A 17,992-nucleotide genomic window follows, 5' to 3' on the forward strand; every position below is an offset into this window, starting at 1 on the left:
TTTTTTTTTTTTTTTTTTTTTTTTACCTCATCTACATTATAATGTGACTAAATATGGATGTTAGCACTTAACTCACTGGGTTGTTAGGCAGGTGAAATATGGGAAAATGGGTAAAATTTCTAGCCAAACCCTTGGCATATAGTGTATGCTTAGTAAATGTTCTCTATACCTACTTTCCATTTCTATTACTCTTTTATAGTGGAAGCTGAGCTCTTTGAATATAAAATCATTTTGTTGCCACCAATTTAGGTTTGCTGAAATTTCATTCTCTTATACTTTGGGTGGTTTTTTCTTTTCTACTTAATTTCAAGTAGAAGAATTTTTTAGACAAACTTCATTCAGGCTGTGTCCTCTGGGTAATATCAGAGGGTGTGACTCAATGATTTTTTGATGCACCTAACAAGCAAGGAGGAGACCCAAAATGTTAAAACTTTAGGTTTTTCAGGATGAGGATAGGACATACATCAAACTCTTTGTAGCCAGAAATCCCATTGATATTCTAAAATATGAGTTTAGTAACTGATTTTTTAAAATTTGCTTCTTTCTGATATTTTATTAAAAATAAACGTTTAAATATTTACATACTTTATAAATGCTAGATCAAGAATTGTTAATTTAGATTTTAAAATATCATTTGCATCATGCTGTTTATGATACTATATTACTACTCCAAATTTACTTAAAAATGAAACTGAAACTTCTACTTACTCTAAAGTAAGCTCCATACATTTTTTGATCTGTGTGTGGTCAGCCCTGTCGTCTTTTGGATATTTGACCCTGTTTGAGTACTCAGGAATTTAAGACTGTTGTTTTTTTTCAATGGTTTGAACGTGCCTGTAGTCCTGCAGGGGTTTATCATGCTTATGACTTTGATCCCTTCATCTGTGCCCTGAGAGGGTGTGTGATTGTATCTAGCTTCAAAACAGATTAAAAACACAACTGTTTTGGGTTGTGTTCAGGTGATCCTATCATTTGAGTTAACTCAAGAGTCTTGGAGAAAGATTAACTTGTGGCATTACCAAAATGACATTAAGGCATAGAAATTTAGATATTTGGCCATCTTTTGGGTATGAACTTCTATATTTGATGCTCATCTATGTTAATTCCTTCTTTGGCTCTTTAAACTCCAGGTATCTTGGCTCCAGATATGGTTGCCACAAAGGCAGTGTTCTTCTTGTGACTGCTATACTCAAGACAACTCCATCAATTTTGTCCTCATGTTTCCAAACTCTCCTATTTATTATCGTGGTTGTTAATATTTCTTAAAAATATGTTATGTTTTTATCCCAAGATTGTGTCAGAATTGTGATAATTCACATATATTTTTGTCGTGCATTTATTTTTTTAAAGTTTTATTTATTTAAATACAGTAAAACTTACTCTTGTTGGTGTAAACATCTATGAGTGTTTTTTGTTTGTTTGTTTTTTACCTTCATTTTTTGGTTTCATTTACCTCGGAAGGACCTCTATTTTACTGTTTCAGCAGTCTTAGATAACCTGTAACATTTTTTGTTTAATGAGCTCTTTAAACTACTTTTGATATGAACATACATATTTTTTCTTTTTTTTTTTTTACAAACAATAGATTGTTCCATTGCAGAATGTTAAATGTTCTCATTTGAAAGAATTGGTGGATGGAAAAATTAGAATCTTTTTTCATTTCTACTTTTGGAACAAAAGAAAGTTTGACAGAAATGGAATTCGATTGGAGAATATATGTCAAAGGCAGCATCTTTTCCCCAGGAAAAAGGGAGGGGCTGAAATAAAGCAAGATAATTGGGTGGAGAAGATCAAATTCAGTTTTGCATCGAATAATTAAGGCTTACCATGACTAAAATACTATGGTAGTTAAATGATCATGGGAGATAATTTCTGACATTTGTTAACAATACTACAGAGAAAAATGAAGATTTCTAAACCTCCTCCAACAAAAAAAGCATTTTATCAGTAATGACAACTTAATGTTCATCCCTTAATTAAGTTATTTGCATATTCCTCAGACACGTTTACTACCTCACCAATATTGCTCATGGAGAGTAGTTTCTAGATTTACATTTTTAGAATCCAGAAATGTTGTATATTATTCTTTGCTAGTATTGCCTCCCCAAAGAGTTTTTGCATGAAATTTCAGCTACATTATAGATGAACTCATAATTGGACATTGTGGAGTTGAGGAAAACTTACTAAAATTATGATTTCTTAAAAAAATGACATGAAATAGCTTGTGTTGTTCATTTAAAACATTTTCATTTTAAAAACAGAATAATATTAAGAGTAAAAAAGAAATACATCATCGAGATTTTTAAATGTGATAGATATAAATGTGTTTAAATGTATGTACCACGTGTAAATGTGGTTATTATGGCAGAAATATTTGGGGATGGGAGATAATGTCTTGAAATAACTTGAACAAATAGAGGCATAGATAACACTTTTGATTTGTGCCCAGGAACCGTTTCTTAAACATTTTTACTCTATGAACAGTTAATGATCATTAGTCATCTTTGCTAGTGTTAAGCTGTAGTAGATTTTCTTCACCATAATAGATGGTTTATTAGGTGTAAGGTAAGTAGGTCAAGAGCAGTGGGTCATAGTTTATGGAAAGGAAAGCCTAACTGGCTTGAGGGACCAACACTTAGGTGATGAGGAGGATTTAGAGAGGAGAAGTATGCTAAAAGTCATTAAAGAAAGAAGTTCTAGGGGATGATTTGGTATGGAGAACTGTGCTTCATTAGAATAGTACCCAACCTGTTTATCACTTTAGTTTGGTTTTACTTATAAAATCTTTTATCTGTTTGACGTTTATTAAATCTTAAGGGATGTTTTGCTTATTACCAAAGTAGATGGACTAGACTTAACTGTAATGACAACATAAAATCTACTTGGAGATTTTAGTTAAACTTCAATTTTGGACAAATATTATTATACTGAATTTTCATTTCCCTTTGAGTAAGAAATGTGAATTTGATATTGTATATAACTTACAGTATGAGTTTTAAATTTGATTTCACAAACACTTGGAAAACAGTATACCATATACTGCCATAAAACTTTTAGAAAATATTTTGTTTATTTTGATTGTATTATGAAGTGAGTTAATGGTAGCTATTTCAGTGTGGTATGGTGGAAAGTTGATGACCTCTGAGCACTAATTTTAAGCACTTCTCACTTCACTTTCAGTTAATTTACTTAATTCAAGGTTTTGACTTTTATAAGAAAATTAAGGGACACTATATTTCCTAAAAGACTATAAAAATATGATGTTTTGAATTCATTAAAAGCAAAGTGATGCCAATTGTATTTACTCTCACTTCCATGTAAAATCTGTTATGTCAACTGTTGAAACTATATTACTAATAAATCATTGAACTTGAAATCAATCTTAGCAAAAAAGTTTTGTTTTGATGTAACGTTACACTAATGATTGATTGTACATTTACTCTTTTCTTTGGTTTTAGGCAACAGTACTTCAAATTAATTGATGAGTGTGTATCCCAGATTGTATTGCATAGAGATGGAATGGATCCAGACTTCACATATCGAAAAAGACTAGATTTAGATTTAACCCAGTTTTTAGGTGAGTATTTCTCTATTATTTAAACGGAAACATCTTATTGTTTCTTATTCTATGAATGAGCTCTAGGGTACTGGTTCTCGGGTTGTGTCTCTGGACTCCTGAGGGCCCTAATTGTCAAAACTGTTTTCATAATAGCACAAAAACATTATTTGCCTTTTTTATTGGGTTGGTATTTTGCACTAGTGGTGCAGAACAATGGTGAATAAAACTCCTGACACTTTGTTATGAATCAAGGCAGTGGCACTAAACTGTGGGAGTAGTCATTGTCATCTTTACTGTCAATAAAACAACAAAAAAACTGCCGTTTTTTACCTAAGAATGCCTTTGATAAGGTCCTAAACATGTTAACTTTATTAAAGATCGACCCTTGCCTACACATTGTTTTAATATTCTGTGTTAACAAATGGGATTTATACATACAGTACTTCTGCTGCATATGACCAGTGCCTGATATTACAAATTCTCCATAGGCAAAAGATCTATTAAAAGAGTTCAATAAGAAAATATTTGTGTAATTGAGTTGCAAGCAGAATTGCCTGCCCCACCGCCAAAGCCTTTTTTTTTTTTAAACTTGGAATGACTTATACAGACGACAGCTTCTGTAACTTGAGAGTTTTTTTTTTTTTTTAAAGATAATCAAGCGTTATTACTTAGTGTTGTAACATTTGAGTTTTTATTTAAGTTTTCATCAGGCACTCGCTTTCTTTCTTTTTTTTTCTTTTCTTTTTTTTTTTTTTGAGGCAGAGTCTCACTCTGTCGCCCAGGCTGGAGTGCAGTGGCATGATCTCGGCCCACTGCAAGCTCCACCTCCCAGGTTCAAGCCATTCTCCTGCCTCAGCCTCCTGAGGAGCTGGGACTACAGGTGCCTGCCACCACGCCTGGCTAATTTTTTTGTATTTTAGTAGAGATGGGGTTTCACCGTGTTAGCCAGGATGGTCTCGATCTCCTGACCTCGTGATCCACCCACCTCGGCCTCCCAAAGTGCTGGGATTACAGGCTTGAGCCACCGCGCCCGGCCACTTGCTTTCTTAAAAATGAAATAAAATGAGCCTATAATTTCAAAGAAAATGCCCGATAAATATGCTGCCAATGAGAAAATTTGAGTTTTTAAGTGGAAATTTGAATTTTGGAAAATTTGTATCTGCTGCTTTTAGGCTGATAGGTTCTCGATACTAAAATTATTTCCTGATGTCACTGGTGTTATTAAGTTGATTATTCATTGTGATATTGTAGAAAGACATGTTAACATTTGGAACATTTGCATGACTCAGCACACCATTCTTTTCCATATGAACAGTGCCTGATGTTACAAATTCTACATAGGCAAAAGATCTATTAAAAGTGCAACATTTATCAAGAGATTTTAGGGTAACAGTACAAGTTAATTGATATGATATGTGATTCCACATATCATATATGTTTAAACGTGCAACATTTATCAAGAGATTTTAGGGTAACAGCGTAAAGTTAATTGATATGATACGTGATTCCACATATATGTGTTTAAGAAGTCACCATTTGTCAGATTTCGATATACATCAAAGAAGATTACCCACAATGATTTGAAAAAGCTATTAAAATACACCTCTCATTTTCAGCTATGTATCTGTGCAGAGTTGTGTTTCTTTTCATATATTATCTGAGTCCAGGGAGAAGAATGAAATGTAATTAGTGAAGAACTAGATAATATTAATGAAAATGCTTGTTTCTCTCTATAAGAGATAAACAATTAGAAGTTCCTGGGGTGGGAGGAGTGGGAAGAGGGCACAGAAATTAAGGAAATGGTGCTGTAAATATGCAGCACACTAAAATGTGGAATGATTTTGAATAGTATCTGAAAAAATTTATTCCACTGGGTCATTTAGGAATGGCAGCTAAGAGGTTTTTTTCACTGAGCTCTTGAAGGAAATAAAATATTTGAACACCATTTGCCTGTATAAGTGATGCATGCTTACATAGTTTTAAAAAAATTAATTGTATTTACTGATTTTTAAATATTTAGAATAAACTTATAAGTAAATACAAAAGATTTCAATACAGAAGAGAATGTCATTGTATTTCTATGAATAGGTGAGAGAAGAACCAAAGTTGGACAATAGGGGAGAAAGGTGTTGGAAAGCATAAGGCACAGATAATTTGACATACTATAGCAAGAATTTTAAGTTATTGTTAAGGTAATGGGAATCAAAATTAAATGTTTCGTGCTCTGGAGCAATCCAATTTAGTAAATATCAAAAATTAGGATTAGATAGAGAACAAACACTGTTTTAATCTTTTATACCAGAAAGTTATCTATAATGTCTTAAATAGATAAATCAATAAATAATAGTTATGTACATTTTATTTAGAGTTAAGAAACTAACCACCAAAATAATCTGGTATAGAAATGGCCGTAAGAGGTTGCATTTAGGAAGTGTGATTGAGATTTGGATGCAGTAACTTTGTTGAGTTATTTTTTATTGTAAATTCTTCTGTAATATATTTTTATAAACCTTGTTCGTGTATCACTTTCATTCAATAAAAAAGAAGGGATAGCATATATTATGGGAAATCCATATGAATTACTTCTCCTACATTGTGTTCTGTCATGTATATATATCATAACTTATTTAAGCAGTTCGTTATTGATGGGCATTTAAGTTATTTTCAGTTTTTTTGGTTTTTTTTGCTAACATCAGAAAATATTTTAATGATTATTCTGGCCTAATGGACAAGTCTTAGAAATGGAATTGCTAGGTTAAAAGAAAATCCATATTTACAATTTTAGTACATATTGCCTAGTTTTTCATCAGCAAAGTTCTTAACTTTCACTATTGGTTTCCTCATGTCAACTCCAACACTTGGCATTATCAGTCATTTAGTCTTCACATTCATATTGTTAATTTTCATATTGTTAGGAAATAATAAACATTATTCATCTGCTTTAGTGATTTTTTTAGTATCAATTTTTCTAACTTTCTGTTTATTACTGTTGCCTGTTTTTTTTTTTTTAGCTTGGTTAGACATCATCTTTTTTCTTTAAAATATGTACCAATTGGTGATAGAAACACTTGAGTGTTTTTACAATTGAATGTTCTCCTTTTGCCTGCTAGAAGTTTAAAACTGTTAATTGAGTTTGGCTTTTCCTTTGTTTTCTGTTTTCTGGTATCATGCTTAGAAAAAGCCTTTTTCATTCCAACATTATAATTTTTTTTTCCATTTTATTTATTACTGGTAGTATCAGTATTATTTTCTATGATATTTTTTCTTTCTAAACTTTTGAAGTCATAATGAGTTTAAGAACTATCACATTAAAAATTTCCTGTCATTGCAATTTTAGACATTTGCGTAGATCAAGCAAAACTAGAAGAGTTTGAAGAGAAAGCATCAGAACTTTATAAGAAAGTAAGTAGTTTTGACTAACTTTGTAGTACTCTCTGGGGAACCACTGCAGGCATGCTTCTGCCTCAGGGAATTTGCTTGTTATTCCTTCTTTCTTCTTTATCTGCTTCAGATGTGTGCACAGATGCCATCCACCAAGGAGGACTTCATAGACCATTGTATCTAAAAAATCTTAACTTCCCACTCCCAACCTTGACCTTCCCTATTCTTCTTTCCTTATTTGTTTTCTTTCAATATATTTATCATCATCTGACATACTACATAGTTTAGTATTTATATGTGAATGACTTATCTATTTCACCCTAAGAGTAAACTTTGAAGCATTTTGTTGCTTTATTTACTATCCCTGCACCAAGAACTTTTCCCAGCCCTTTGTAAGAACTAAAAGATACTTTTGAATGAGTAGATGATTGAGCAAAATGTATGTAATCACAATTTTAAGATTGTGGTAATTCTCAAGAAATCATATTATTTAGGCCCTTAAGAATGAAATCATATATAAAAATTTTAAAAGTTAACTTGCTTTTAGTTTTGATTAAAGTTGCTTCATTGTATTAGTTGAACTTTATAAAATTGCCATGTTCATGGGTCATAGCTATTGGATATTACCAGTTTTGTTTCAACCCAGTAGTATTTCTAACCATCCAGCCAATTCCTTACTTTTCTTTAACCCATTTATGCCTGACATTGCAATTTTTTTGAGTTTTGAAAAATCAGACATTGGCAATGACCTTGAGTAGTAGGATATAAATAACTCCCACATGCTCAGCGTTCCAATAGTGGAACAGTAGGCATAAATTTAAGGTACTGTTTTGTCCTTTTATCTCTGGCTTAACAAGTACCTATTCAACTTTTAATATGTTGTTTCAGTTCTTTGCATTTTAAATAGTCAGTCTGATTTGAATTGTTCAGATGGTTTTTCACATTGAAGGAGTGATAGTAATTATCACTACTATTGCCCCCATGATGAACCCACAGCGAACATTTACTAAGTGAATATTTATTGTGTGTTAGGCATCATGCCAAGGAGTTTACGTTTTTGATGTGGCAGATACTAAATATATCTTGAGGCAGTTGCACATTTCTATAAACTTTGAAGATAAAACATAAATTATAGGCACTCTTTCGGAAGTTAAGAGTAACTTAAGAAAAACATTATAAATGTCCTCAGGGGCCTTAAGGTTCTGACTTCACCAAACGCTAAATGAGAGGTTGTTATTTCCCAGGCCTTCGGCTGCAGGTTAGGATTACAGTTGTGAATATGATATTGTCGTTGCTCTGAAGTGACTTAGTTTAGTGGGGGAAACAAATTAATGGATCATTTAAATTTAGTCTCATAGTGTTACAGTGGATAGATGTTCATGTTGTGGGGTGACCTTTCATCCAGCCAACATTGTATTCTGAGCTCGATAAGCACTTTAATTCTTTATAGGAAAGTAGTAGTAGACTTTCAAGTACTTGATTTGGATGCATCCCAGATAGTATAAATTTGATTTTGTTATCATTTTTAGGTATATAGTATATATGAATGGAGTTAAACATGAATGGAGTTAAAGTTTCTCAACAAATTTTTTAAAAAATTGTAGGCTTTAAATATGAATAGAAGAAAGAACTTGTTCAAGGTTAGTTGTCTCCTTTTAGTCAGAAATTATATGTCTTAGGTATATTCAGAAAATACTATTTGCTCCATAAAATATTTCTATTGCCGTATCATTTCGTATATATCAGCAAAAACTTTGTTCTGATAGCTTTATAAGGACACATGTAAATACTTTGCTTTAGGCAGGAAGCTATCATAGTTGCTAAACACATTCTTTATTTTGGTGCATAAATTTGAAAAATGAAGACCAGAAATGTCAGAAAGTATATAGAGAATATTGAATTACCAACCTTCTTGTACAGATGCACTAATACATTCACCCTAGGGAATGAAATTAAGCAGAGCCTCAACCTTAACTGTGTTTTTCAGCATTTTTTGCGGGTAATTTTGTAAGTGTAATATTGCTCTAGTAACTCTTTTTGGAGAAGAAGGCTATCGTATCAGTTTTTATAAGGTGTGCTTTTAAGGGAGATTCATTTTGTCCTCAAGGTTACAGTGATTTGACTAAAGATATTACAAAAATTCTAAAGCAAAGTTTATATTTCAGCTATCTTTTTATAGGGGAGGATGTGTAAATTTATTTTTTCATAAGTAATACTGTTACTTTCAGTATGAGTGAGTTAATTTAATAAGTATTCTTAGAGTTTACCAATTATGACTGTGGTTGTTTTATAATTTTATCTTAAGTCCTGAAATAATTCTTTTCCTTATGAATTTTAGTCTAGGGTTTATGAAATAGGATAGTACACATATTGATATTGTAGTAAGGCTTTTTCATTCTTACTCTTATAAGAAGAATGTAATTTTTTTTCTTGCTGTGTAGCACTGAACTTTGTCTTAGTTGTCAAAAAGAGAAAATGACCTCTCAAAGATTTCTGATGCTGGGAGAGTGACTATGTTGATACAGTCATTCAACATATAAAGGAAGATTTGAAGGGGTTGGCTCATCACTTCGTTCAGCAAATATTTATTTGACTTTAATTATAAATGTATGACACTGGAAAAGTGATGAATAAAGTAGAAAAGTTTCTCACATTTAATGAGCTTTCAGGTTGGTGAGTGTTATTGAGGTGTATTATAGTAATATGTATGTTGGCGATTTTTTGTTACAGTGTGCAATTGGTGTGGTAGACAAACCCTATGTGGTATGTAAGCCCAGAGGAAAGGTCCCTTACGTAGTCATGGGTGGCCAGGGAAGCCTTCTCCAAGGAAGTGATGTCTAATCTGAGCCTTGAGGTATCACTATGAAGAACCATGCGAGATAGCCAAGGAAGGATGTGTATCTAAATTTCTTTTGAATTTCCTATACATATCTCAAGCTGAGCATATCCAAAACCAAATTTATCTTTCTTCTCCCTAAAATATCTTTTCTCCTGCATTTTATAACCTTATTTATTTTCCCCAAATAACAACACTTTTTTTTCCAGCCTGTAAAACAACAAAACCCTGTAGTCATCTTAGATATACTCCTCTCTCTCATTTCCTTCCTTCAGTCAGATACTAACATTTTTGGGTTCTGTAGTCTTTTTTCATTTCTTTGTCATTACCGTCTCCTCCACCTCAATTCAGGAAGGCCTTCAGTTCTCTTTTGGATAACTGCAATAGCCTCCAAGCCAATTTCCATGCCTCTAGTATGTCTTTTTCAGCCCATCTTTCACACTGCTGCTGGTTGAGTTTTTGAAAGTAAAATTTTGATTATGTTATTTACTTATTATACACACCCTAATAACTCTCCAGGATTTTTAAGAAGAAAGGATTAACTCTTTGGCTTATTGCAAAATTCCTTTCAGCAATTTTATTTCTGTGTACATTCCTGGCTTTATCCCCTTCACTTTGTTCTCATATCTCTTTTTGTGCCCCTTACAAAGTATTGCAAAGTATTACAAAGTATACATCCACACGCTGAAATGCTAGTAAGTTTTTCAGACTTCGAGGTCAAGCATCATTCCTCCAGGAATCATTCCCCAGCTTTCAGTCTCTCTCTCTCTCTCTCTCTCTCTCTCTCTCTCTCTCTCTCTCTCTCTCTCTCTCTCTCTCTTTATTGCTGGTATTTTTAATGGATTTAGGGTTGTTAGTTTGCTTTTACTTCTCCAACAGCCACTGTGCTTACTAAAAAGGACACTGATCATATTCTGTTTAACTGTGTCTCCGGAACCTACCACTCTGAGGGGGCATATCTTGGGTGTGTTGTTAAATATTTATCATGTAATGAGAAATAGGTAGGTTAGGGCCAGATCCTAGAGGGTTCTTAGATAGTAATGATTGTAATGAAGTCACTGATAGTTTAAGAACAAAGGAGTCATGTTATTTGAGCTGCCTTTTATAAAGAATAGCAACATTCAAAAAACAAGTCTTATAGGGGAAACATGTTTGGTTTTGAAAATATGTTTTTTTTTTTTTTTTTTTTTTTTTTTGTCTGTCTTGATAAGTTTTCATTAAGTGGTTGGAAATATATTCATGGACTGATTTGTAGCCTGGAATTCAAATGAGAAGCTGAGATGTTGATAGGGATTTGTAAGCCATCAGTGTATGCATGGTGATTTAAACATGGGTGTGGAAGATGAGACAAGATGAGACAAGTAGGAGGAGGATGAGGAAAGAGTACTGTAGAGTGCAAACATTAGTGAGTTGGATTTTGTAGAAACACATAACAGGAATTGGTAGGAACACTCAAGGAGTAGCAGGAGAACCAGAAGTATGTGTTATAATGGAACATACAGAAAAGAGGTTGAATATGAAGGCCTATTTGTAGGTATTTATGCTATAGAACTGGCCTGTCTAATATGGGATGGTGGAAATGTTTTATAATCTATATTGTTCTACATGGTAGTCATCGGCCATATGTACCTATAGTGTACTTTTTAAAATGGCTGGTGTGACTGAGGAACTGAATTTTTAAACTTTATTTATTTTGGTAATTTATGTTTACATTTAAATAATCGTTTGTGGTCAGTGGCTATGATATTGAAATAGCATGGCCCTAGAGAGACCACCTAAGATGAAATTGAGAGAAGTCCAGGGAATTTGAACTTCTGGAATTGGAATTTGGTAAGTCAAGGTTTTTAGAATGAATTATAGCTAAGTTGTGACAGATAATGACATGAATGGGGTTCAACAGGTCAGAAAAGTGAGTATGGTTTAAGAATACTCTTTGAAAAAGTTGACTTTTAAGTTAAAGAGAGATTATGGTAAGAGGGGTTATAAGGAGTAAAATGAGGGATGAAAGTACAGAGGGGTTAACTATGCAAGGATGGTGTGAAGGCAATTGATTTAGCAAGTCCTTAGGTGGAAGTGCTGGGTGACGGGAGAGGGTGGGCGGACCTCTGAGACTCATGCATGGCTTGTTGAGTAGATTAGTAATTTGATTAGATTTAGGCTTAGAATCTTTTAAATTATTTAACGGTAAGAGTGGTTTGTAGGAGCTGTAGTAGTAGTGGGGAATGGTAATGTTGCTGTGGCTTAGGTCAACTGAAGGTGACTTGGACAGTTTTTACCTATCAGTTTTTGTTATCTTAATAAAGGAACACAGGGTTGAGACTGAGAGGATCAGTAGTCTGAAATTTACCTTCCTTCCCTGTAAAATGGGAATTAAAGCAATATTTCTTATTTCACAGAGTTTTGTAATGAAATCTAAGAATGCTTATTTTGTACTTTAAAACTGTAAAGTATGGGGGGAGATAATGCATGTGTAGTGTTAGGGAGTATGTGGAAAATCTCTATTTTCTGTTCAATTTTGCCGTGAACCTAAAAACTGCTCCAAAAATTCATCTGTTAAGTAAAACTGTAAAGCATTTCTAAACGTTAATTGCAGGGAGGTGGCATAGTTTCATTTGAACTCAGACTCTGAAGGCAGGAAATCTGGCTTTTTAATCTCACATCTTTTACTAGCTATGAAGGACTAGCAACCGCCTCTGTGTTATTAAGGACAAAATAAGATTCCCTTTATAAACTAAGTAAAAATAAAAGCCCTTTGTAAATGGTGGAGTTCTACATTGTTATTTTCCTAATTGAGGTTTGAGTATATTTAAAATGTAGAGGCCATATTTGTGAGATAGTTGCATTTCTTTGATGAATTTTTTTTTTCATTTTTTTTTTTAAAGAAAGTCAAATGCTCATGTTTGATTGTGAGACAAAAGGAGATTTTAGACATAATAATGACAAAGTTGAATCTATTTGAATGCAAGATGAGAACTGGTGATGAGTGGATATATAAATTCTTATAGAAAACTCACTGGATTCACCAAATTTTATTGTTTGCTTTTTTTTCCAGAAGGTATTTCACTAGGGATTTTGAAAAATTAATTTATCGTTACTTTCCCAAAGATATTTGGAGATATTATGTTGTTATAGGAAAAAAAGTTAGAAACTGAATAGAATGGAGTTCTTTAGTAATAAAAAATATTAAAATGGAATCCCCTAAATCATGTTGATATACTTCAGATAAGTTTCAAGAATAAGTTTTTGCAAGTGGGGGGTGCAAGGAATTCGTACAATGCTTTGCTCTCTATTATTTTACACAAAGTCACAATAATATTGAGAGACTTTGAAGAAAATGCCAAGGTTACAGATAACTGTGGCCAGTTTGCTCTGCAGAGAGGTCACAGCTTTTGTCTGTGGCTTTTTTCTGCCCCCTTGTGAATGAATGATTTTGGCTGGAACCTGGAGGGGCCTGGAGAAAGACTCTCAGTGACTTTTCAAAACTCTACCACTCCTTTCATAAAACCAATTCAGGAATTTGTGTTCTACTGGCAGATCATTCGAGTCATATTTCTGTAAGAAGAATAGTGCTTTTCATTTTCATCTTTCTGTTTTGTTATTATTTTAATTTGTTTCAGTTTGAAAAGAGTTTACTGACCACCAAGAAACTCAGGCTGAATTGCAGAAAAAAGAGGCAGAGATTAATGAGCTTCAAGCAGAGCTACAAGTTTTTAAATCTCAGGTAAAATTCCACTCCGAGTGAATTTGGGTATTAAAAACACAGTGAGGGAGCAAAGGTTATGTTATATCTTCATAGCGTCAAAATGTTTAAACTTTAATTTTGCTTGTATATTTTTATAGCATTATTTATATGTACTTCTGTTTTGCTTTTTTTGGTCGTTTTTTTCTATATGTATATATATCTAAGCTTTTACTAATTATTCTGCTTTCTTATGTTTTGTTTGGATTTTGTTCCTAATGTCACATGTTTCCTAAGTAATTAAGCATAAAGAGTAAGAAAATCTTTTACTCTCAGATTTGTTATTCATCACTGATCTTTATCCCACTACAGGAAATTATTGCTCAAGCTATTTATTTTTCAAAACCTTCAGCGTAGTGGTCCCTTGCAGTAAAAGATAACCTCTAGCTGAATGAGAACATTTTCTGATAATTTTTCAATTTCCAAAGTAAACAGATTTAAAACATGACAAAAAGAGAGTAAATCTGGATTATGAAGCAGATAGCTCCCATGCACCCTCTACACATAAAACATTTAGATAGCAAGAAATACGTCATCTGCATGCTGTATGTTGATGTAAGTAAGGAGGTAGAATATTCATAGCTAAATTTCTTCATGTAGATTTACGTACAGGATGATGAGCAATAAGTATAGTTTTGCTATTTTGCTTTCATCTTAATTTATGGTTATGTTGAAATAGTCTTAGGTATACTGTATCCTCTCTTATTGGCAATTTTGTTTTCTTTTAAATGCTTAGTGGATAGTTTTGTTACTGAGGCTGTCTGGAGATACCTTAAGAGATAGCTATCTGTTAGTATTCAATTTGAGAAAAAAAATTAAAATCTCCTATCTACAAGAAAATTATTCTCATTCATCTTCATTCGTTAGTCCTGCAAGAGGGAAGTATCACATTTTATTGAATTTTTAAAAAAATCTTTCCCATATGGCTCCTTGTCTCTCATATTGAAAGAAACATTTGATTGTGTCTGTACTTCAGACTGAGTTATAGACAATGGCTGAAATATATATGACAAGTTTTTCTTGGTTTGGGCTAATGTAAATTTAAGAACTTTCTTTTCTTTTTAATTATATTCAGTTGAAGGTTTATTTGTAAATCTTCTCCAGAAAATTCCAGTTTATAAAAAATGTATCCACCATTTTTGGATAAGTTATTGCTGCATAGTGCTTTTATATGAAATGGGAATAAGTATATGTTTTGAAAGTGAGATTAAATCAAGGAATCTCCTAAATTGTTTCAAATTGTATTCAGTGATGACAATTGTATGCAGTGATGACCCATGTTTATGGCTATGAGAAGAAAAGCTAGAATTAGATACTTAATATTGGCCACCATATGTTCATGTTGGAACAACTGGCAAATTCTTTCTTTGGATGCTGGTTTATTTCTTATGAAATGAGGACATTTATCTTAAGATCCTTCTTTTTGTTCAAAGCTATGCTGACTATGAAGAGTATGAGTAAAATATGTTCTGTTATCTATGATTTAATTCCTTTGCTCCTGTAGTCTCTTCACAACCAGGTACTTTAGGTGCTGGAGAGACATAGTGATGAGCCGATAGTCACAGTGTCTGGCCTCCCAAACCGTATCTTCAAGTCAGTCTTCACACTTTATCAAATGAACTATTCTAGAGCAGAAATTCAGCCATATCTTTAAGACACTGATAGTTAATTATCAAATACATTCAAAGGGTGGTACCATCTTTGAACACAGCAACCCAGATTACCACTGAACTGGTTTTTCTTTATACTTACTGGTTTTGATAAGGCATGCTTTTGATTTGTGGCCTCAACTTCTTTTATAACACTGTTTTCTTTGTCATGATTTCAGACGTCATTGATTTCAAGCTTTTATACATGGTCTATTTTTCATAATTGTGCCATGAAAATTTAAAATTATGTAACATTTATTAAATGCCCACCATGTGAAAGGCAGTTAGAATTGAAGTTTGTAATTTCAAGAAGCTAATCATATTACAAAAGTTATTTATTAACCCAGAATATCTTCTTTGTTGCCATCGAAATGCATCTGTTAAATTCTTATTATGCCATGGAAACATGAGGACAAAAGTGACCAGTGGACACAGGCGGTTCTTTTTCACCCCTGATTTTACCTTGCTTCTCTGTGGCGTTTGATTCTGCAAAGCAGCCTTTTAGGTGGTACTCTCTTCATTCATGGTTTTTGACCCTGTGCTTGGCTTTTTCTCTTCTTGTCTTTCATGCATTTATCCTATGCATTTCTTCCATAGCTATCATGTACCAGTTACTGCTTTAGGTGCTGGGGAAAGAGCAGTAAATAATACAAGATAGTCACCTCATCAAGCTTATAATCTGTCAAAGAGATAAATGCTAATGATTCCTTAAATAAATTAACACTTTTGATAAGAGCTATTGAAAAGTACAAGGTGCTATGAGTGTATAATGAGTGGTCAGATAAGGCTTTCCCAAGGAAGGGACCTGGTAGCTCAGACTGAAGAGGCTAATAGGAGATGGTCAGGTGAAGAGAATGTTCCAGGCAGAGAGGGAGCAGCATGTACAAGGGCCCTGAAATTAGCATGAGGTTGGCACATACATGGAATTAGAAGAAAGTCACCTGCAAGACCAGATGGCAAGGACCAGATCATGACATACTTATATAGACCCTATGAAGAATTTTAATTTGTTGTTGTTGTTGTTGTTTTCTCAAATGCATTAGGATACCATTGAGAAGATCTGAGCAAAGGCATGATGTGGCAATATCATTTAAATCCTTTTTTTGAAATCTTATTTTTTACTTATCACTTAAATGGTTGCGTTCCATAGAACTCTGTGCATAGACCCTTTATCATGCTACATATTCTCTCCATACTGTGAGTGAACTTCTCTGCTTCCCTGACTTCAACTGTTCTCCAGAGACCACTGATTTTCAAATCTTCTAGATCCACATACCCATTTCCCTCCTGGACATTTCTACCTAGATGGTCATAACTGCCTCAAAACAGGGAATTATACTTCTGGCAATTATGTTTTTATGAGGAAAAAAAACCCTGCAATCTTAAATTAGAAGAAAAATTGTTGGAATTTTGAATTTTGGTTAAACCATATGAAATTACTGATATGTAATTATTTTGGTTTAAATGAATACCTTATTTTTGAGCAAAGTGTATATTTACAAGTTTTTTAGACATGTTCTTAGTTATGTCTCATTGTTTTTTTTCTCCAGTTTGGTGCCTTACCAGCTGATTGTAATATTCCTTTGCCTCCCTCTAAAGAAGGTGGAACCGGCCACTCAGCACTTCCTCCTCCGCCTCCATTGCCTTCTAGTGGAGGGGTGCCGCCTCCACCCCCTCCCCCACCACCTCCTCCACTTCCAGGAATGCGGATGCCATTCGGTGGTACTGTGCCTCCACCACCTCCCCTGGGATTCCTTGGAGGACAAAGTTCTCCTCTACCAACCCTGCCATTTGGGTTGAAACCAAAGAAAGAATTTAAACCTGAAATTAGCATGAGAAGATTGAATTGGTTAAAGGTAAAACAAATTAATAGAGGAAAATACTTTTACCTAGATCTAAATCTAATTTTGGATTTGCATATACATAATTTCTAATGGAATTTAATTTATACGTAATTTAATTTATATATATGTAATTTCTAGTGTCACTAATCAAAGTGATTAGTGACAATAAAATAGCGTTTATTTATTTATTTTTTTTCTTCCTTAAAGTATTAGGATAAAGCCCTTTGATATTGACCAAGACTTTCTGATTTATAAATATGGTGAGAGTTGATGTTGTTCCAGTGGAATGTGATTGGTAATTAAGTTGATAATTAAGTATTATTGCAGTGAATCCTATGTTTATGAAGCATTTCTCAAAAAAAAATGATGGTGTTCCTAGGAAATTTTCTCTATTGATAGATGTTGGGAAAGTGTTAACTAGTTGTCAGAAGCTAACGTCTAGTCAGATCTTAAGAATTCAGATTCCTGCAGAAAAATGGTTTTATGGTAACAGAAACATGGAAAATGCTGTATAATGTATCCTGCCCTTCAAGATGTATATAGTGCAGGTGAGGATTGTTAAAGACTATGAGAAATGCAATTGAGAAGAAGCTAATTAAATCATATTTCAAATCCTCAACTATTGGATCATGGAAGCGTTTTCTTCCTAATAAGACCTTAACATTCTGCAGAACTTGTATCTCGTTGAACACACTTTGGGGAAAAATCTTACAGATACGACTTTATAAATTTCTGCTGGCAGCTATGATAGTCTATGCTTGGCCTCGGACGGGTCAACACTCACCTATTTATGAATCAGTCTTTTCTCTGATTGTAGATCAGACCTCATGAAATGACTGAAAACTGTTTCTGGATAAAAGTAAATGAAAATAAGTATGAAAATGTGGATTTGCTTTGTAAACTTGAGAATACATTTTGTTGCCAACAAAAAGGTAAGTTTTTGATTATTTATTAATTTATTATAATTTATTGATTATAAATTAT

At 33.2% G+C, this 17,992-nt stretch overlaps 1 protein-coding gene across 1 annotated transcript in view; it reads left to right on the plus strand.

The window, feature by feature from the left end:
* DIAPH3 (diaphanous related formin 3) overlaps window positions 1-17,992 on the plus strand; it is a 522,774-nt gene that overhangs the window by 180,283 nt on the left and 324,499 nt on the right. Inside the window, 5 exon segments of the mRNA XM_017892515.1 lie at window positions 3,459-3,577; window positions 6,897-6,968; window positions 13,394-13,497; window positions 16,715-17,020; window positions 17,826-17,940. Coding sequence (XP_017748004.1) covers window positions 3,459-3,577; window positions 6,897-6,968; window positions 13,394-13,497; window positions 16,715-17,020; window positions 17,826-17,940 — 716 coding nt within the window.

The sequence above is a fragment of the Rhinopithecus bieti genome, unplaced genomic scaffold (assembly GCF_001698545.2).
Source record: "Rhinopithecus bieti isolate Rb0 unplaced genomic scaffold, ASM169854v2 scaffold_21155, whole genome shotgun sequence".
Lineage (NCBI taxonomy): Eukaryota > Metazoa > Chordata > Mammalia > Primates > Cercopithecidae > Rhinopithecus > Rhinopithecus bieti.